Here is an 18,796-nt window from a genome sequence, read left to right on the forward strand (position 1 = left end):
GGTCTACTTTCTATAGAAGTCATCACCCGGCCATTTGGAGTGGTGGGTCAAGGTCAAAAGCTCAAAAAACTCTCAAAAAACCACGTTTTTTGCGTTTTTCTCCAAAAATATGGACAAACGGCGGAAATCTAAGAGAACCAAGTTGTTCAGCGTGAAATTTTACCTCAGAATTGTGTAATTGAAAATTCATTTACACCGCATGATCGTAAAACTACATGCGCAGAAGTATTTGTGCTTACATCAAGATAGCTGAAAGGGTATTCCTGGGTAAAATAGGTGAAATGTCCCTGTCCTCGGATTTCTGAAATTTTGATGAAACATAGTTGGGTACCATTAAAAAAAATGTCGGAGGCAAAAAATCCCCCCCCCCCCCACCTCCCCTTGCTCATAATAGCGAAAAAAGGGCCTTTTTCGGGGAGAAAAAATCCATGCTTCAACGAGTTTTGACAAAAAATCTGTATTCACTCAAAATATATGGAGGAGACAGTATAATAAAAGTACCTACATAGGTATTTGAGATTCTGCGCCAATCCATGCTATTGCCATCAAAATCCAAGGCCACTTTTGGGGTTCTACTGAGAAAATTGAAAAGTAAATCTTTTTTTTTGGAGAGGGGGTATTAGTAGTTGGTGTTTTGAAAATATTTTCTTCGCAAAAGTTTTGCTATAATGAAGAAAAAATATTGAAAGATAATATATTTCTGAAACTGAGGAAATATTTTGGAACGCAGTGATGACAATATTTTAGGTTTCAAAAAATTGATAAAGATTGGCAAAAATTCCTAAATTTTTGTTGATTTTTCAAAATTGACAAAAACAATTAAAAATAATAGCATAGAATGGACGCAGAATCTAAGATATATTCATTTAGGACTGGGTCGATCGTCATTTTTCTCAATACTCCCACTTTAAGGGCACATGTTTTCCCTTTAGGGGCACTTCTGGAGCCAGAATTTTTCTGTACAACTTTCAACTCAAAATGACAGTTTTTGCTAAAATTGGTAAAAATCCAGTTTTTTTTCTTTTTTTGGTGATTTACCCAATCTACTACATAGTACGTAGGTAGGTAATACCTATGTTTTCAATGTACTTGGTAACTCACATAAAAATTTAATCATCGACACCAAAAAGAAACCTTTCTGATAGTTTTGAGTTAGATACCATGTACTTGAAAAGTAGGCTACTTGTAATTCAAGAAAACCTTGATTAAGAAGTTGCATGGCGTAAATAGCGCTATAACGAAGCATTTTTCACAAAAACTCTAATTTTTGGGCAACCCCTCTCCCCAATGTGGTCGTTGGAAGGGTCCAACTGCAAATCAAACTTCATATTCATGTTCAGCGAGTTCGGTTCATATGACAATGATACCCATATTGCCTGTCTACTTTCGCCCTAAAATTTGGAGAGGGGGTGCCTATGGCCAAAAAATTGGAGTTTAAGGGTATACTCTGCGGAGAGCATTCTAATTTGACAACCGGTCGAAATATGAAACCGATTTGTTCGTTATTTTCATCATTCGTTCGTAAGACTGCATGTAATCGATTGAACGAATTTAGTCGTGCTTATGTCCCGCGACCCGCTCCCATCTAAACTTCAGACGGGGATTTCTCCGTGAATTTTCAAAATTCTTCCAATTTTTTTTCACCAATACTGATTCATCTATGAAATCGAGGGTATGTAGCCATATTTTCTAATTTTGCTTTTACAACAGGGATGTGAGCGTCTAAAGTACCTCCATCCAATTCCCTATTATAGCCATCAAATGTCCTGAATCAAAAATATCTCGACATACCCTCGCTTTTGAAAGCAAACCCTAGAAAAATCCGTTCTATAGTTTTGGCACAATCCCCGCCCAAAGTTGACCATTTTTCATCAAAAAATTAGAATAGCCTTAAAGAAGTTAGTTGGTTTTCTTATTGTTTTTGGAGGCCAGCATCCAAAATTATGGATCGCTTTTTTTGGTGGTGCTGTGACAAAAAAACACAATTTTGAGTGTTTTTTGAGTTTTTGAAGATGGCCTACCTGGAGGGAAAATTTGAAAAAAAAATACCAATTAAAGTGCTCATGCAGATACATTTTTGAAAAAAAAATTTTTCCTGTACTTAAATTAGGTTCGGAGATACGGCGGTTTCAAATTTTCTTTTGTCAATATATCTCCCCTGGGGGGCCCACAATTTTTGAAGAAAATTCAAGTTGCTAGAATCATATCTCCTTCAAGTATTTTGAGTGAATACAGATTTTTTTGTCAAAACTCGTTGAAGCATGGATTTTTTCTCCCCGAAAAAGGCCCTTTTTTCGCTATTATGAGCAAGGGGAGGTGGGGGGGGGGGGATTTTTTGCCTCCGACATTTTTTTTTAATGGTACCCAACTATGTTTCATCAAAATTTCAGAAATCCGAGGACAGGGACATTTCATCTATTTTACCCAGGAATACCCTTTCAGCTATCTTGATGTAAGCACAAATACTTCTGCGCATGTAGTTTTACGATCATGCGGTGTAAATGAATTTTCAATTACACAATTCTGAGGTAAAATTTCACGCTGAACAACTTGGTTCTCTTAGATTTCCGCCATTTGTCCATATTTTTGGAGAAAAACATAAAAAACGTGGTTTTTTGAGAGTTTTTTGAGCTTTTGAGCTTGACCCACCACTCCAAATGGCCGGGTGATGACTTCTATAGAAAGTAGACCTAAAGATACATATTTGACGAAAAAATCGTTTTGGTATGTTTTTTCGTTCCGGAGTAATGTCGATTTACAGTTTTCTTTTGTCCCCCCTTCTCTCCCCGTGTGATGAAAAATTCTGAAAAAATTCAGGGAGGTACGCCCATGTATCTTCTAACTATATTCGTTTACAGAATCAATTTATCTTAATTACGCGCTGATACAGAATTTTTCCCCTGAAAAACGCGTTTTTTGGCCCCCCTGGCTGAGGGGGGTGGGGTGGGGAGCGGGCTATGGGCCCAAAATTATTTTTTGGGGGTACTAAACATACCCTGTGAGTTTCATCGAAATCTGAGGTTAAGGGCATTTTGCCTATCTTATCGGGGGGTACCCTTTTACATCTGAAGTTGTCAAGATTCAGATGACGCAATCAGGCTATTATTAAAGCTCAAAGTCGTTCAAAGGTCTGATTTTTCAGACATCGAAAACAAATTTTTATAAATCCTATGCTGAGAAAATTTCATTTCCACCCATAAATAGCTATTTTTAATGGAACATGTGATTATTGAAATTTTGAAAAAAAATTGAAAAATCCTGATCAAATCTCTGAATGAAGTAGTTTTTTAAACAAATCATTTTCAAAAATTTCAGTTAAAGTTCAATTTTTTTTCAAAATTCATTTTCACTCGCAAAAATGTGTAAAAAATTCAAAAGGTTCTTCATAATTTGTTGAAAATTTTCTCAGGCTTTGAGTCAATATTTTTGAGAAAAAAAATTAAACTTTTGGACAATTCTTGAAAAAATGTGTGAGACTTTTGAGGATTTTTAGCAAAAAAAAAATGACAATTCTTAGCAATTTTGTTACAAACGAGAATTTTTTAAATTTTTTTCCAAAAAAAAAAAAACACACCTTTATGCTCGCATAAAAAGTAGATAGGTACCTATCTATCATTTTCAACCTTCTGACACAAAACTTTCGTAAATAAAATCATTCAAAAATCTCATCTAAGTTCAGTTTTTCTTTCACACAATGATAATTTTATGCTCTATTGCTCAAGGTCATTTCCAAGCTCGAAAACAAAATATGATTTATACCGATTATCAGATGATCTCACTTCTGCAGCAAAACAAACATTCTGAGAAAAAAAAGAGTGAGGTCTAAATGTTACCATTTCCGCTGATTATTGATAAATTGGAAAATCGCCAACTCCACCCAAATTAACAATTGAAATTTTCGAATGAAAAAAAAATCCATTATCACTTAATGGAACTTGTAAATTTGAAACATTTTGCCAAATTCCATCTCACAGTATAGGTAATTTATTCTCGTACATATCACTTGATAAAGGTATGATCAGTTTCGATATCAACGGACAGCCGAAAAGTCCAGACAAATTATGCAACGATGGAAGCATTCCAAATTCATATTCAAGAACGATATTACTATAACAAGTTTTTCTCAAGTAGTAAATTACCTACACTTCACGAGCTAGTTTGTAACCGCAGGGCAAACCTACACGTGCATCTTATGTCTACGCATCCATATCTTATATACTTAATTATGCATTTAATATACACAAAGTAACAAATGAATAAACACAAATAGATATTGGGTAGTAAACGTCGCGAAACACTTCTTCACGATGATATTACACCAGTCAGTGATAACCTTTTTATCTGAAACTGATAGTTCAGTGAGCAGTAAAGACCCGTTAGTTGTATAAATGTACGACAACAGTTAAATTATTGTGAGCAAACACCGTGACTCGGTAATTTGGAATTTGTTTCATATTGTGAAAAAAAGTTGAGCTTTAACGTTAGGTAATTTTGTTAAATGGTGACGTCTAAAGAAACCTGCCAAAGCACATTGGAGGCTCAACAGAACAAGCTACTGTAAGTGATTTTTTTCATGTTTAATTTGAGGTGACCTGCGATTTGATTCTATTTTCGAAATTTTTGTTTTTGTAGAGATAATAATTCATTGACGACTAAATTACCACCTGCTTCGTTATGGTTTTCAAAACGATTACTGGTTGCTGTGTTTATGTTCACGTGCTGCGTGAATATGACTTTTTTGAGACACAATATAAGCATAGCTGTGGTCGATATGACGTCGACTCGAAACGAAACTGGGAACTCGACAATATCCAGGGTAAAAAAAAGTCAACTATCCAAAATTTCCCAATCATAAGAAAAAATAAATAAACAGTTGATAACAACAGCAATATTAATTATTTTGTTTCAGGCTCCAGAATTCAACTGGAGTTCAAAAACCATCGGTTTCGTTCTTAGCATTTTCTATTATGGTGGATTATTGTCATTCACTGGAGGATACATTGTGACTAAATTTGGAGGAGCGACTAGTTGCACGTTATCAATGATGTTGTCCGGAATAACGACTATATTCCAGCCTGTTATTTTATACTATAATTTTCCTGCATTTCTGATCTGTCGTATCCTTACTGGATTTTTCGACGTGAGTATAATTTTTCGATATTCGGAAGCATTTTTCCTATTTTCAAAAGAATCCTGAAGGCTAATTTGGAATTTTTTAAATTAGAGTTTCGCAAAAGTGAGTATGTTGGAGGTATGCTCAAAATGGATACCAAAAAACGAAAGATCTAAACTGATGTCTTTCATTATCAGCGGATTCAATGTGGGTACAACAATGGTACACGGTGTCTGCGCCGTTTTGGCTTATAGTTACGGATGGCCGATGATATTTTATGCAACAGGTAGGTTGATTTCACACTGAAACGTTCGTATCTGTAGGGTAATGTTTTATTCAATTGGTAAGATTATCCCAATAGGTTCAATTTCGTTGGTCTTATCCATACTGATCTTCATTTTGGTTAAAAATCAACCCTCGGATGATAAATCCATCTCGAAAAAGGAGCTCGTGTACATAAAACAAGGAGTTGTCACCAGTGAGCAAAAAAAAGTAAGTTTGAAGATATTTCTTCTCATCATAATTCTTTCATTTTAGTCTTTAAAAAAATCGATGGAAGGTATACTCGATTTAATCATTTACAGACCGTGCATCCGTACAGACGAATTCTGCTTTCACCCGCAATTTGGGCTTTACTCATGAACAGATTCACTCAGTTTTGGGTTACCACTATTTTAGTCACCTGTCTTCCTTTGTATATTAAGGGTAAGTATAAGTCATTCGAGGCATTTGATGATGCAGAAGTTTGATGTTTGATCTTATGTGCACCTTCGGATATTTACCCACCTCAATGGGAACCATCAGGAGTTGGTCATTTTGACTTCTTGAAGCTAGGGAAATCGATGTCCTTAGGAAAAATAATAGAATCTGATGAGGTCTGATTCAGATATTCAACTTTGATTAATCTAGTCACATCAAATTGGAACCAAAGCATATCAACTGTGATCAAATAGGTCTAAACAGATCCACCCTAATCTAATATCAGATTAGATAATTTTTTCCTCGGGTCACATATGATTCGTTCAGCTCAGATAAGCGCAAATCTGATCGTCTGATCTTATAAATTCAATCAGAATTCAATTTCATGCAGTCAGTTTCAATCTCGTAATGGATTCATGATCCTTTTTTCGAAGAGCACTTGCGTTCAAAAAAGCGAATCGTTCCCTGGTTGGGATCTTGAAATTTACAAGCGGAAAGTTGTTCTTGGAGTCTCAACACATCCTTAACAAAATTTTGGTACATAGCTTTCTTAAAGGGACGTTCACTAAAGAAAATGTATTACTGTTGTGTAGATATATCTCCTCTAGATACGAGGTATACCAACTTAGAGTGGACTGTCTTTAGACTTTTTTGCAAAAGTTGAGGGAGAATTCGATAAAAAGTTGGGGGAGGGACTTCAAAAGACTCCAGGAGAAATTTTGGATTTGTAACTTGAATCTTCATTTTTATAACGTGGCTAAAAATTTTAAAAATGACATTATAAAAATCGAAAATAAAATTTTTCTAATGGTACATAAGTACCTACCTAATTGATCATATTATATTCACATAGAAGTAAAAAACAGTTTTCACCTTTCGAGAGGTTTTGCATGACGTTCAAAAAAAATACAATAATTTTTGGACTTATTCAAAAATTGTGTGAAATGACCTCAAAAAGTGAAAAATTACAAAAATGAGTAACGTCCAAGAGGACATAACATGATCAATCATCGCCAAAAAAACCTTTTTTTTTTTCATTTTCAAATCGAATTTTAAAATTTAAAACTCCAGTAGAATACTTTGTGAAGGTTCAAGTCAAGAAGACAAAATTTTTCTTGCAGTCTAAAATTCCACCAAAAACTTCTATCAAATCCCTCTTCTGATTTTCCCAGAAAAGTCAATGACGACACACCCCAATATCTAGTATTCAAGATATCTCTAACAAACAAAATTTTAAAAAAATCTTGCGCAGCGCGCAAGATCAACCGACTTTTCCCTAGCACACATTGGTAATTTACAAAAAATTACCGGTAATTTACTAAGAATTACCAGTAAATTACCAACCAAGAATTACCAGTAATTTACCAACGAAGAATTTTCAGAAATTTACCAACTAAGACTTACGAGTAATTTACCAAAAAATACTGGCAATTTACCAACCAAGAATTACCAGAAATTTAATTTACCAAGAATTACCAGTAAATTACCAAAAATCATTGGTAATTTACTAAAAACTACCGGTACAATTACCAAAAAGCACCAGTAATTTATTTCAAAAAAATTATCAAAAGTTACCTGTAATCAGCCAAAGTTATGCGTTTTTTACCAAAAATTACAAGTAATTCGCCAAAAATAACTAATTATTTTATTTACTGAAAATTACTATTAATTTACCAAAAAAAATTATCAAAATTTACTGGCCAATTACCAAAAACTTTACGTTTTTTTAAAACAAAAATTACCAGTTATTCGCCAAAAATAACTATTGACTTGCAATTCGCGATTCCAATACTAGAAATTTTGAAAAATTTTGATTTTTGATTGCAAAAAAATTATTTAGGTACTTAATATACCAAAAAAAAATTATCAAAAGTTACTAGCTATTCACCAAAAACTTTACGTTTTTTTTTAAACGAGTATTACAACCAGTTATTCGCCAAAAATAACTATTGATTTGCAATTCGCGATTCCAATACTAGAAATTTTGAAAAATTTTGATTTTTGATTGCAAAAAATTATTAAGGTAATATTAAAAAAATTAAAAGGATGAAATTTAAAAAAAAAATCAGTAAAAAAATCGACAAAAAATTTTCATCTCTTGACTCACGCGGGATTCGATCGCCCGACCTCCGGCGCACCAATCTTCAACCTACACACCCTAACCACCCCATCAGTTTGTTGGGAAGGAGCCATTTTCGAGATATAAGGGTTTACAAATATTTCAGCTTATCCATAACGTTGAAACACACTTAAACGTTCATATCTCGTAAACGGCTGAATCGATTTCGACCAAATTAAAAATTTCTCTAGTTCAGTATCACAGCAATATTTTGCCATCATCAGTTTCGACTCAAAGTTCGGAGCTTTTGAGTTCAGCGTGACACAAATTTATACATAAATTGATATATATATAAATACATACATACATACATACATATGTAGATATGCAAAGGGTACCTCTACGTCACCTTTTATATACTCACGCGTTCTCTTCGTCACCGAAATCGGTGACGGAGGCGTTTTGCCGGTGACGAAGACGTTTCCCTGTGTATACCAAGTCCAAACGGTTTGTTTTCCCCTGAAACGTAAAAGGGGAAAAGTTTGTCCGGTGACGAAAAGGTCATGTATACACCTACTTTATACAGATTTTAAAAATTTTGTTCCATCAACACTGACATACCCTCGACGTCACCGCATATAAACAGTACCTTTTGGTCACCGCCTTTTTAAATGCTCCCAGTTGTGTTATATTTTCGTATTCGTAGCCAGCGTAGTTGTAATCTATTAGGTAAGGCAGCAGGTGACAATTTGGTATAGTCAATATCTTTTTAAATACACAAGGTCACGGAAGAGATCAGTTTATAATCGGAGGCAAATTGGTACCATTCTCGTAAATTTTTTTTGTATAAACTTAAAGCATGTAAATCAAGTGGGGAAAAGAGTATAAACACTATTATAACTGTGCTGGTTACGAATATGAAGTAAATACACCTCCGGAGGCATTTAAAAGCCTGGTGACCAAAAGGTACTGTTTATGTACGGTGACGTCGAGGATACTTAGGTCCATATATATATATATATAAACTTATCTCGTTTGGTGCCATACGTCTTATCGTGATCAGCACACTCCAAAACGTCAAGAAAACCCACCCCCACCCAAATCCCGAACCTTCATGACAAATACAATACCTTCACTTTTCGTGCGAAAAGTCGGCAAAAGTACCTACTTTTGGCAGGGCATATTGAAAACACTTCGCGAGTTCTTCGTGGAGGGGAGGGAGGAGGGTAATATTTGACACGTCAATTTTTTCAAGTTTTCACTTTTTTTGCAGTCTTTTGGACATTCCAGAATATTTTGGAGGGAGCGACTTCAGGGGGTAGGAGACAGATCAATTAAGGGAAGTTGACAATATCATTTTTATTGTCTCAATTTTTCGGTTTTCAAATTTTTCTACTCGTTTTGAGCGTCTTTCATGAAATTATTATGAACCTAGGTACTTTTTCAACGTTATTACCTACTTTGAAAAGCAATAAACGAGGCATAACCATTTCCGTCAAATTTTCTTCAACATCCCTCCTGTTTTTTTTTTCAATTAAAAAATCGGGGTTTTTGATTAAGTTTACTTGAATATTTTCAAAAAAAATTTAGGGATTTTTGAATGACCAACTCTCGACGATTCCCATCTGACTTGAAAAAATGTATGAATAATTGAAGACGTACCCACAAGAAATATAAAACTTCAGGGGTGGGGATTTTTTTTCAAAGTTTTGCAAAAAAGAAAAATAAATTGAAAATATAAAGTCTGATTCTAAAAAAAAATTAGGAATTTTTGATAAAATTGTTGAAAAGCAGGACAACTGCAGGACTATTAAACACCCTGTAGGCAAGTATATATTTTTTTGGAATTCTTCAAATTCTAGCAATTCATATCCCCACGAATTTGAACCAAATTTGTCAATTTTTTCCATATTACATATTTATGTATGTACAAACTTTCATTTAAAAAAATCGAATCGCGCCATTTTTGCAACGCTTGAAATTCCAGTGTTACCACTTCCGTAAAATTGGGCCATCTTATACCCATTACCAACTACACATTCATCGTCTCAATTTGACCTTTCGGTTTACCTTATCTGCGGTAAAACATAAAATATCCCCTCTGCCTCCAAAAAAATCAATGATGATTTCTTTGATTACAAGTTGGTTAGAAATTGCAACGAAGAACAAAAAAACAAGATTGGTACCTACTAAACCTTAATCGAAACGACATTGAATGATTCATGTATTTTGGAAAATTTCTTCTCAAATTGTGTACTTTGATATCATTGCACAACTGTTTGTTTCAGATTTAACTCAACAGAACATCAATAAAGTAGGACTATTTTCTTCACTACCCAACATTGCCAGCATTTTCATGTTCCCTATTTGTGGAACGTTTTTGAATTATAGCAGAAAATTCAGCGCTTCCACGACTCGGGTAACGAGTTAAAAAACCTTGATGTTACATTTGTTAGTATTCACAGTACGAGTACCTCGCAACTTACCTATTCGATTTCTTTTATAGGTTCACAAAATATTAGTAGGTTGCGCACTCATCAGTATAAGTGTTCTGTTCGGGACAACAGCGATGATTTCAAATTTCACTGTCACGGTATTTCTATTCGTACTGGTTCAGATGTTCCTGTCAATTGTTAACCTGATCTCAGAGTAAGTTTTTATACAGGTATTTTGATGAAATTGAATGCAAAAAATTCAATATCCAATTCGAGGAAGAATTCAATCATATGTATGTACCTACTTCATGCTTTGGTTATTTTCTTACAGAATAATCACTATTAGCATAGTACCGGGCAGCAGCAGTGCTATTGCTGGACTCAATATGTTTGTGATCTCAATGACCAACATTGTAGCTCGTCTTGTCACTGGTTTCATGACTCCTACTCGAGTAAGTAACTAATACATGAATACTATCAAAGTTCAAAATTTCGTAAAAAGGATGCTCAGAAAGATGTGTTTCTTGTTCACAGAGCATGGCAGAATGGAATAATTGTTTCATCTTGTCGAGCGGTATTGCATTTCTGAATGCTGTTGTATTTTTAAGCTATGGATCCAGTGAACCTCAAAACTGGGCAACATCGCAACCAGCGCCCATTCAGCAATATGATCCCGTTCATTCGGATGAAAAAAACAGCAAACTTTGACAAATAATGTCATAAAATACTGCATAAATGTTTGGTTTTTAGCTCTGTCTTTCAATACATTACTCATTTTTTTGCCATGGCTTATTAATTTTACTTGAAACATTTTTTGAAGCTAGGAGGGGCAAGTGTTGTCAATTTTCTAGAATATGAACTCGGAGTTTAGAAATTTTCTAGGAATTTCGAAATGTTTTTAGCTGAGGAAATCTCAAAAAATTTCAACTTGGGTGTTATGTACTATGTACTTTTTTATACCAGTAAAACAAACGTATGGCACTGCATTCAACCACCCTTGAAAAAATTATTCTCATTTTGATGGAGTCAACATCAGTTGTTGCACAATGATTTCTTTATTTTCCTCGTTTCTTACTTATACAATTATACTAGCTATCTCTGAATTAGCTTTTCCGAAAAATTCAGAGGCGATGTAGATAATAATCATAAAACGTAACCTTTATCAGTATCACACTCGAGAGCATAATTTGTCACTAATCTCGAGGCTTACTCAAGGCAAATAACATTGTCATTGTTCTTATCGAAATTAAATCTCTACCATAAACCAGAAAGCTGTCTCGCGTGATGAGTTTTTAAACCATCTTCTACATAAATTAAACATACACATCAAGCCGTTTTTCAATCACAATTCAACACAAAGTACATATGTACGTAGTACGTACAAATAAAACCTATAGATAAGAATTCTACATACTTGAAAGAGGCAAATTGGGAAAAAAAATTCAGATTAACAGTTCAATGTTAAAACGATTGGTGAGCGCCCGAGCGCAGCTACTCGTACCTACTCAATAAGTACATCACATTTTGATACAAGTAATTTCAAGACACCATATGAAGCAGCTACATCAAGAATGCCACCAAAACATAGCAATGCTACAGCAGGAGAGTTTATTGTAAACATTTTTTCAACTGATTATCGATTCAAGAATTCTTAGCAGAAATCACCCAACATATCAACGCATTATTTTTCTACAGAAAAACGCCGCCGACAGCAAAGCCACCTTCGCTATGGTTTTCAAAACGATTTCTGGTTGTTATTTTCATGTTCCTATGTTATATGAATACAGCTTTTATACGGTTCAATATCAGTATTGCGGTAGTTGAGATGACTTCCAGCAAGGAAATTGAAGATGGTAATTCAACTTCAACTCGAGTAAGTAAGCATCAGAAATTAGATTAGCTATACCTACAAGTTCAATTTTTTGAAAATGTGATCCATCTCAACTGCACGAAAATTATCAGATTTTTAGATTTTGGTCACATCTAACCATACTTCGGACTTCAGTTCTGTTCAAAATAGACTTAAATCATTTATGTATTAGCCTCCAGAATTCAATTGGGATTCAAAAACTGTCGGATCCGTTTTCAGTATGTTCTACTATGGTGGATTGGTATCATTCATGGGTGGATACGTAGTGTCCAAACTAGGAGGAGCAACAAGCTGTGCGTTATGCCTGATGTTATCTGGAATTACAACCGTACTTCATCCGATCACCTCAAGCCACAATTTCTATGCATTCTTGATTATTCGTTTTCTTACAGGCGTCTTTGAGGTATGTACCTACTTACTTCTGCATTCTGAATTTTTGGAGGACGCATGAATATAAAAAAGTATCCAGATTGATAATTCATAATTTCAGAATTTCCTTACCATCAGTGTGTCCGATGTATCATCGAAATGGATAGTAAAAAATGAAAGATCAAAGCTAACGTCGTTCAGTATAAGTGGACTTCGAGTAGGCATGGCTATCGTACACGGATTTTGCGGATATTTGGCCCATGGATGGGGCTGGCCAATGATATTTTACGTCACAGGTATGTCAAAATTCTTCACCAAGGGGTAGCAATGATAGTTTGGCATATGGCAATAGAAACAATTGCACCCCTCCCCCTGATTCTCAGGGATACTCTTTTTCTTAAAGGGAACACCTTAAGGAACATTTTAACGCAAACTTGCCAAAAAAGAGCTGGCCCTACTTACAAAATGGGGATGGCGGTCATTTTGGTTGACAGGGCGGCTGAAATCGCATATTTTGCGCTCCACCATTTCCGGGTCCCGAAACCAGGATCGCATTTTTGAGATCAAACTGCAAAACCGATTCAGGGGTTCCCAAAGTTGTAAAAATCGATCACCGTCGTTGTCATCAATTTTGGCCAAGAAGTCATGACTAAAAAGGGGTAGGGAAGTGGTTGTGGTCTTGAATTATACTCATATTGGACCACTTAAAATATCAACCACCAACCACTCCCAACCAGCAATCATCAATTTTTCAGTGGTTCCCAACTTTGAATTTTTAAATTTCAATTTTTTCAAGTCTCGCAATCAAAAAATATTTAGCATGAAACAATTTTTCAATAAAAAAAATTCGTAGGTAATTTCATGGATGTTCGGAGAAAAAAGCCAAAAACTGTTTCGGGGGGGGGGGGGGGGGGAATGGTCTAACCTTCTCGAAGGCAATGTTTATAGTCCGGCATATGACAATAGGAGTAATTGCACCCCCCCCCCCGCCGATCCTCCGGGACAACATTTTTCTTAAAGGGGACATCCTAAGGAACATTTTAATGCAAAGTTGCCAAAAAAAAAGTTGGCCTTACTTACAAAATGGCGGCCATTTTGATTGACAGGTCAGCCGAAATCGCAGATTTTGCGTTTTAACATAGGACTTGCACAAACTTTTTCAAACTTTACAAAGGTAGATCGAAAGATCATACAAAAATTTATCACCTGTCCAAATTTCAAGTGCTAAAGTGCGTTTTTCGATTTTTGGTGAATTTTTGAAAATCGAATTTAGGCCAAAAACGAGGGAAAAAATCAAAATTTTACCAAATTGACCGAGAAAGCTGAAATTTGGGATATACCCTATTTTCGACATGCCAAATCGATTGGAAACGGTTTCAACCCGTTTTGAGCAGTTCTGGAGCCTCCAGCCGATTTTTGAAACTCGAAATTCCCACAAAATTCCATCAAATTGGAGTTGTAAAGCTAAAATTCATTCTAAAAACTGATTTCAATACACTACGAAGTACTGCAGGTGAATTTCAAGTCGTTTTGGAGGCTCCAGCGACTTTTTGAAAATTCCTGAAACCTCCATCAGATTTTTGGAACTTTAAATTTTTACAAAATTTCATCAAATGGAGATGGAAAGCTGAAATTTACGCCACACTTCAATTTTAACACCCTCTGAAGACGATTTCAGGTGGGTTCAAGTCATTTTAGGGCCTCCAGCGACTTTTTTGAAAATTACTGGAGCCTCCAGTAGATTTTTGAAACTTGAAATTTCCCCAACATCAATTTATCAAATGGAGTTTGCAAGCTGAAATTTACTTCGCACACTGCATGGTGGTTTCAAATGGTTTTGAAGCTTCCAGCTACTTTTAGGAAATTTCAATTTTCCAAAAAAACGTCCCACAACCTTTCAAAAAGTTGCTGGAGGCTCCAAAAAGACTTGAAATTCACCAGCAGTCAACTTCGTAGCGTATTGAAATTAGTGTGCAGAATGAATTTCGACACTCCATCTTGGTTTGATAACATTTTGGGGAAATTTCAAGTTTCAAAAATCTACTGGAGGCTCCAGTAATTTTCAAAAAAGTCGTTGAAGGCTCTAAAATGACTTGAAATCCACCAGAAGTCGTTTTCAGATGGTGTTAAAATTGGAGTGTAGAGTAAATGTCAGCTTTCCATCTCTATTTGATAAAATTTTGTGAAAATTTAAAGTTTCAAAAATCTGCTGGAGGCTTCAGGAATTTTCAAAAAGTCGCTGAAGCCTCCAAAACGTCTTGAAATTCACCTGCAGTACTTCGTAGCGTATTGAAATTAGTTTTTAGAATGCATTTTAGCTTTACAACTCCAATTTGATGGAATTTTGTAGGAATTTCGAGTTTCAAAAATCGGCTGGAGGCTCCAGAACTGCTCAAAACGGGTTAAAACCGTTTCCAATCGATTTGGCATGTCGAAAATAGGTTATATCCCAAATTTCAGCTTTCTTGGTCAATTTGGTAAAATTTTGATTTTTTCCCTCATTTTTGGCCTAAATTCGATTTTCAAAAATTCACCAAAAATCGAAAAACGCACTTTAGCACTTGAAATTTGGACAGGTGGATAAATTTTTGCATGATCTTTCGATCTACCTTTGTAAAGTTTGAAAAAGTTTGTGCAAGTCCTATGTTAAAACGCAAAGTCTGCGATTTCGGCTGACCTGTCATTCAAAATGGCCGCCATTTTGTAAGTAAGGCCAACTTTTTTTTTGGCAACTTTGCATTAAAATGTTCCTTAGGATCTCCCCTTTAAGAAAAATGTTGTCCCGGAGGATCGGCGGGGGGGGGGGGGGGTGCAATTACTCCTATTGTCATATGCCGGACTATTAATCAGTGAAGGAAGTTTTGAAATTCAGATTTTTTTAATTACAATTTTTTTATTGCAAAATTATTTCAGCCACAATATTTTTTGATTGCATGACATGAAAAAATTGAAATTGGAAAATTCAACTGTGGGAACCACTGAAAAGTTGAATATTGCTGGATGAGGGTGGTTGAGGGTTGATATTTCAAGAGTGGTACAATATAAGAATTTTGAGACCACAACCAACTCTCTATACCTTCTTTTGGTCAGAACTCCTAGGCAAAAACAGATGACAACGAAAGTGCTCAATTTTCACAACTTTGGGAACCCTTGAATTGGTTTTGCAATTATGTGATGATGATTTCGGAACCGGGAAATGGACCTCTTTCGAGAGAATAAGTATTGCAAAAATGCGCAACTTTATTTATTGCAAATTTCATGCAGAACGATTCTCATTTCAAGTATGAATTTAGTCGTATAGGTTGCTTAGTTTTCGAACTAGAGCGCAAAATATGCGATTTCAGCCGACCTGCCCATCAAAATGGCTGCCATTTTGATAGTAGGGGCCACTATTTTTTTTGGCAATTGATTTGCCTTGAATTGATTTTCAAAAAAGTTGTCCCAGAAGATCGGCGGAGGGGGGGTGCAATTGTTCCTTTTGTCATATGCCGGACAATATTACGAATCCATGAGTTTTGATGACAACGAATTCCATGTCAGGTGCCTGTTCTTTGATAACATCAGTATTGTGCTTCATTTTTATGAAGAATCAACCTTCGGAAGATGAATGGATTTCTAAAGCTGAGCTAAAGTACTTTGAATCTCAACAAGAAGATATCTCAACTAGTTCGAAAAAAAATGTAAGCTTAATACCACATCGAGATACTCGTATCCTTGAAGTGAAGTTTCCCTCGCGACAACCACTGATAAACACGAATTTTTTCACAGGTTAAACATCCGTACAGGAGTATGCTGTTATCACCAGCAATTTGGGCCTTGTTTGTTGTTAGGTTCTCGCACGTGTGGGTGGTAACCATCTTGATTACCTTTCTTCCGTTGTATTACAAAGGTGAGTGATTGTTGAGAACTTGAGATTGACCAACATCCCAACTACTACCTACCTATACCTACATCGACGATAGGATAGGTATTATGCAATCCTACAGAATATTGAATTCAGTCCCATCGATTACAGACACAACTGTGGAAAGTATTGAAAAAATAGGATTATTTTCTTCGGTTCCCAACGCAGCCAGTAGTTTCATCATACCCATTTGTGGGATATTACTCGACTACAGCAGAAAAGTCAATATCCCAGTAACATTGGTGAGTGCTGAGAACACTGACTCAAAAATTATCGCACAATAATTTTGAATTAATATTAATATTTCTTGCTAATAGATGCACAAAATGGTAATCGGTGGTTCATTTGCTATCTGCAGCGCTCTGTTCTTGAGCAGTGTGTTCGTTTCCAATTTCATTGTGTCGATGGTTGCTTTCAGTCTGATACAGATGTTTTCAGGCATCATTATTCTGATCACGCAGTAAGTAGATAATACATATGTACCTAGCACATACTACCTACCTAATAAGGCACTTTTCCAGTAGGACCACTTTGATTTCTCAATATTCGATTATTCAAAATTCACAAAGAATGGAGAGCTAGTCGATGAAATTTGAAACGCTCAAGCTCAACTGACAATGACGAAGTCAAAAATTGAAAATTATAGGAATGATTCACAAATTGGAAATTTTTTTAGTGCAGACTCTTTCGAACTTCAAAAACAGGGTCTCAAATGCACCGAATGACACAACGATCCCGAATTCGATTCCATAAGAACTTCTTCAGCCTTCAACATGTCCTCAACTCAAACTAATTAGAATACCAAAAATTTTTTTTTAAAATGGCGCGTAATTAATACTTACATCATTTTGATCGATGATTTTTTAGGGTATCTGCGTGACTTCGAATACTTATCCCTCTATTTTTTGTATGATCGAATTTCCCACATCTCGTGGCTCTCAAGCCCTCAAAATTCAATAAAAATGCACAGAAAAATATCGATTTGCACTGATTTAAGGTCGCTGAATTCGAATATCTAAGTACTTTTTTTCTGATTTGACTCCTCTGGGACGTTATTCATTTCTCAAAATGAAACCTGTGAGGGAGCATTGAAAACTCCACCGAAACCTTCCACCCTGAAAATAAAAATACGTATGTAAAAATCTGATCCAATTTGAAGGCTGAATTCAAAATGTTAGGTACTTGATTTTTCTCAATTCGACCACTGTGCCCCTCCCCCCCCCCCAAATGCTCCCAAACATAGTCAAAAAATCGAAAATTAAAAATACTAAGTGACAAGTCAGTTTCTAAGGTTTTTGAGGGTGCTGAGCTCGAATATTCACTAAATTGTCATTATAAATTAGGTACTGGTAATTTTTAACGAATGACTGACTTTTTGACAGCCATGTTTCCTCATTTGGACTAACGTGCGATTCACAAATGTGCAAATTTAATCACTGACATTTTTTTTTTTTTGCAGAATAATCATCATCAGTGTAGCCCCAAACAGTAGCGGAGCTGTTGCTGGACTAGTTACTTTCGTTGCTTCGGTGAGAAATATTTTAGCACGAGAAACGACAGGATACATGACGACCAATCGAGTAAGTGTTCAAAAAGTAATCGCCAGCTTACAAGAAGTCTATATTTTTCGCTCAGAAAACAATTTCATTTTCAAATAGGTAATATTTTTTTTTTTTTTTTTGGTGTAGAGTATGGAAGAATGGAATAACTGTTTCATTTTGTCAAGTGTGATACTGATGCTAAGTGCTGTGATATTTGCTTTTTACGGATCGAGCGAAGCTCAATCGTGGTCAAAGTCGCCAAATCCAGATGATCTCGCTCACGAAAATCAGACCAAAAAAATCACTTCGTAGAACATAATTCATCATATTTTTACCGATTGTCCCATCTTTAAACATGAGACCAATTCAACATACAGTAATAAAATTTTCAAAACCTTTTCTAAAGTTGTTCGCAAAAAATCGTAAAAATTATAAATAAATACTCGAATACTTTAGAAGATCACATTTATGGTACATACCTACTCTTAATTTCGCAAGAAGGATGCTCAGAAAGATGCGTTTGTTGTTCACAGAGCAATCAGAGCATGGCAGAATGGAATAATTGCTTCATCTTGTCGAGCGGTATTGCATTTCTGAATGCTGTTGTATTTTTAAGCTACCTACGGATCCAGTGAATCTCAAAGCTAGGCAACATCACAGCCAGCGCCCATTCAGCAATATGATTCCGTTCATTTGGATGAAAAAAACAGCAAACTTTGACAAATTTCAACAAATACTGCATACATTTGGTTTTCAGATCTGTCTTTCAATACATTACCTACTCACTTTTCATGTCTTATTGTTAC

At 35.4% G+C, this 18,796-nt stretch overlaps 2 protein-coding genes across 4 annotated transcripts; both read left to right on the forward strand.

The window, feature by feature from the left end:
• The first annotated feature begins 3,699 nt into the window (after positions 1-3,699).
• On the forward strand, positions 3,700-18,780 carry LOC135837209 (sialin-like). Of its 2 annotated transcripts, none has more exons than XM_065352408.1 (10): positions 3,700-4,557; positions 4,633-4,816; positions 4,910-5,140; positions 5,225-5,399; positions 5,475-5,605; positions 5,698-5,818; positions 10,160-10,290; positions 10,378-10,520; positions 10,638-10,758; positions 18,533-18,780. In XM_065352408.1, exons 1-10 carry the CDS (start codon positions 4,499-4,501, stop codon positions 18,623-18,625), a joined length of 1,389 nt encoding a protein of 462 aa, XP_065208480.1. In that variant the 5' UTR covers positions 3,700-4,498; the 3' UTR covers positions 18,626-18,780. The 2 variants fall into 2 exon arrangements, with proteins under 2 accessions (XP_065208480.1, XP_065208478.1); XM_065352406.1 differs by lacking the exon at positions 18,533-18,780 and adding an exon at positions 10,841-11,091 and having other exon boundaries at positions 3,706-4,557.
• Positions 11,678-18,780, forward strand: LOC135837212 (vesicular glutamate transporter 3-like). 2 transcript variants are annotated; one of them, XR_010557154.1, is made up of 11 exons: positions 11,679-11,919; positions 12,002-12,179; positions 12,349-12,579; positions 12,667-12,841; positions 16,086-16,225; positions 16,314-16,434; positions 16,561-16,691; positions 16,767-16,909; positions 17,909-18,029; positions 18,138-18,366; positions 18,524-18,780. XR_010557154.1 is itself a non-coding variant. In XM_065352412.1 (10 exons), the coding sequence occupies exons 1-10, from the start codon at positions 11,858-11,860 to the stop codon at positions 18,300-18,302; spliced, it is 1,467 nt and encodes a 488-aa protein (XP_065208484.1). In that variant the 5' UTR covers positions 11,678-11,857; the 3' UTR covers positions 18,303-18,389. The 2 variants fall into 2 exon arrangements, 1 of the variants encoding a protein (XP_065208484.1); XM_065352412.1 differs by lacking the exon at positions 18,524-18,780 and having other exon boundaries at positions 11,678-11,919; positions 18,138-18,389.
• Positions 18,781-18,796: the final 16 nt, after the last annotated feature.

Source organism: Planococcus citri, chromosome 2 (genome assembly GCF_950023065.1).
Source record: "Planococcus citri chromosome 2, ihPlaCitr1.1, whole genome shotgun sequence".
NCBI classification, from domain to species: Eukaryota; Metazoa; Arthropoda; class Insecta; order Hemiptera; family Pseudococcidae; genus Planococcus; species Planococcus citri.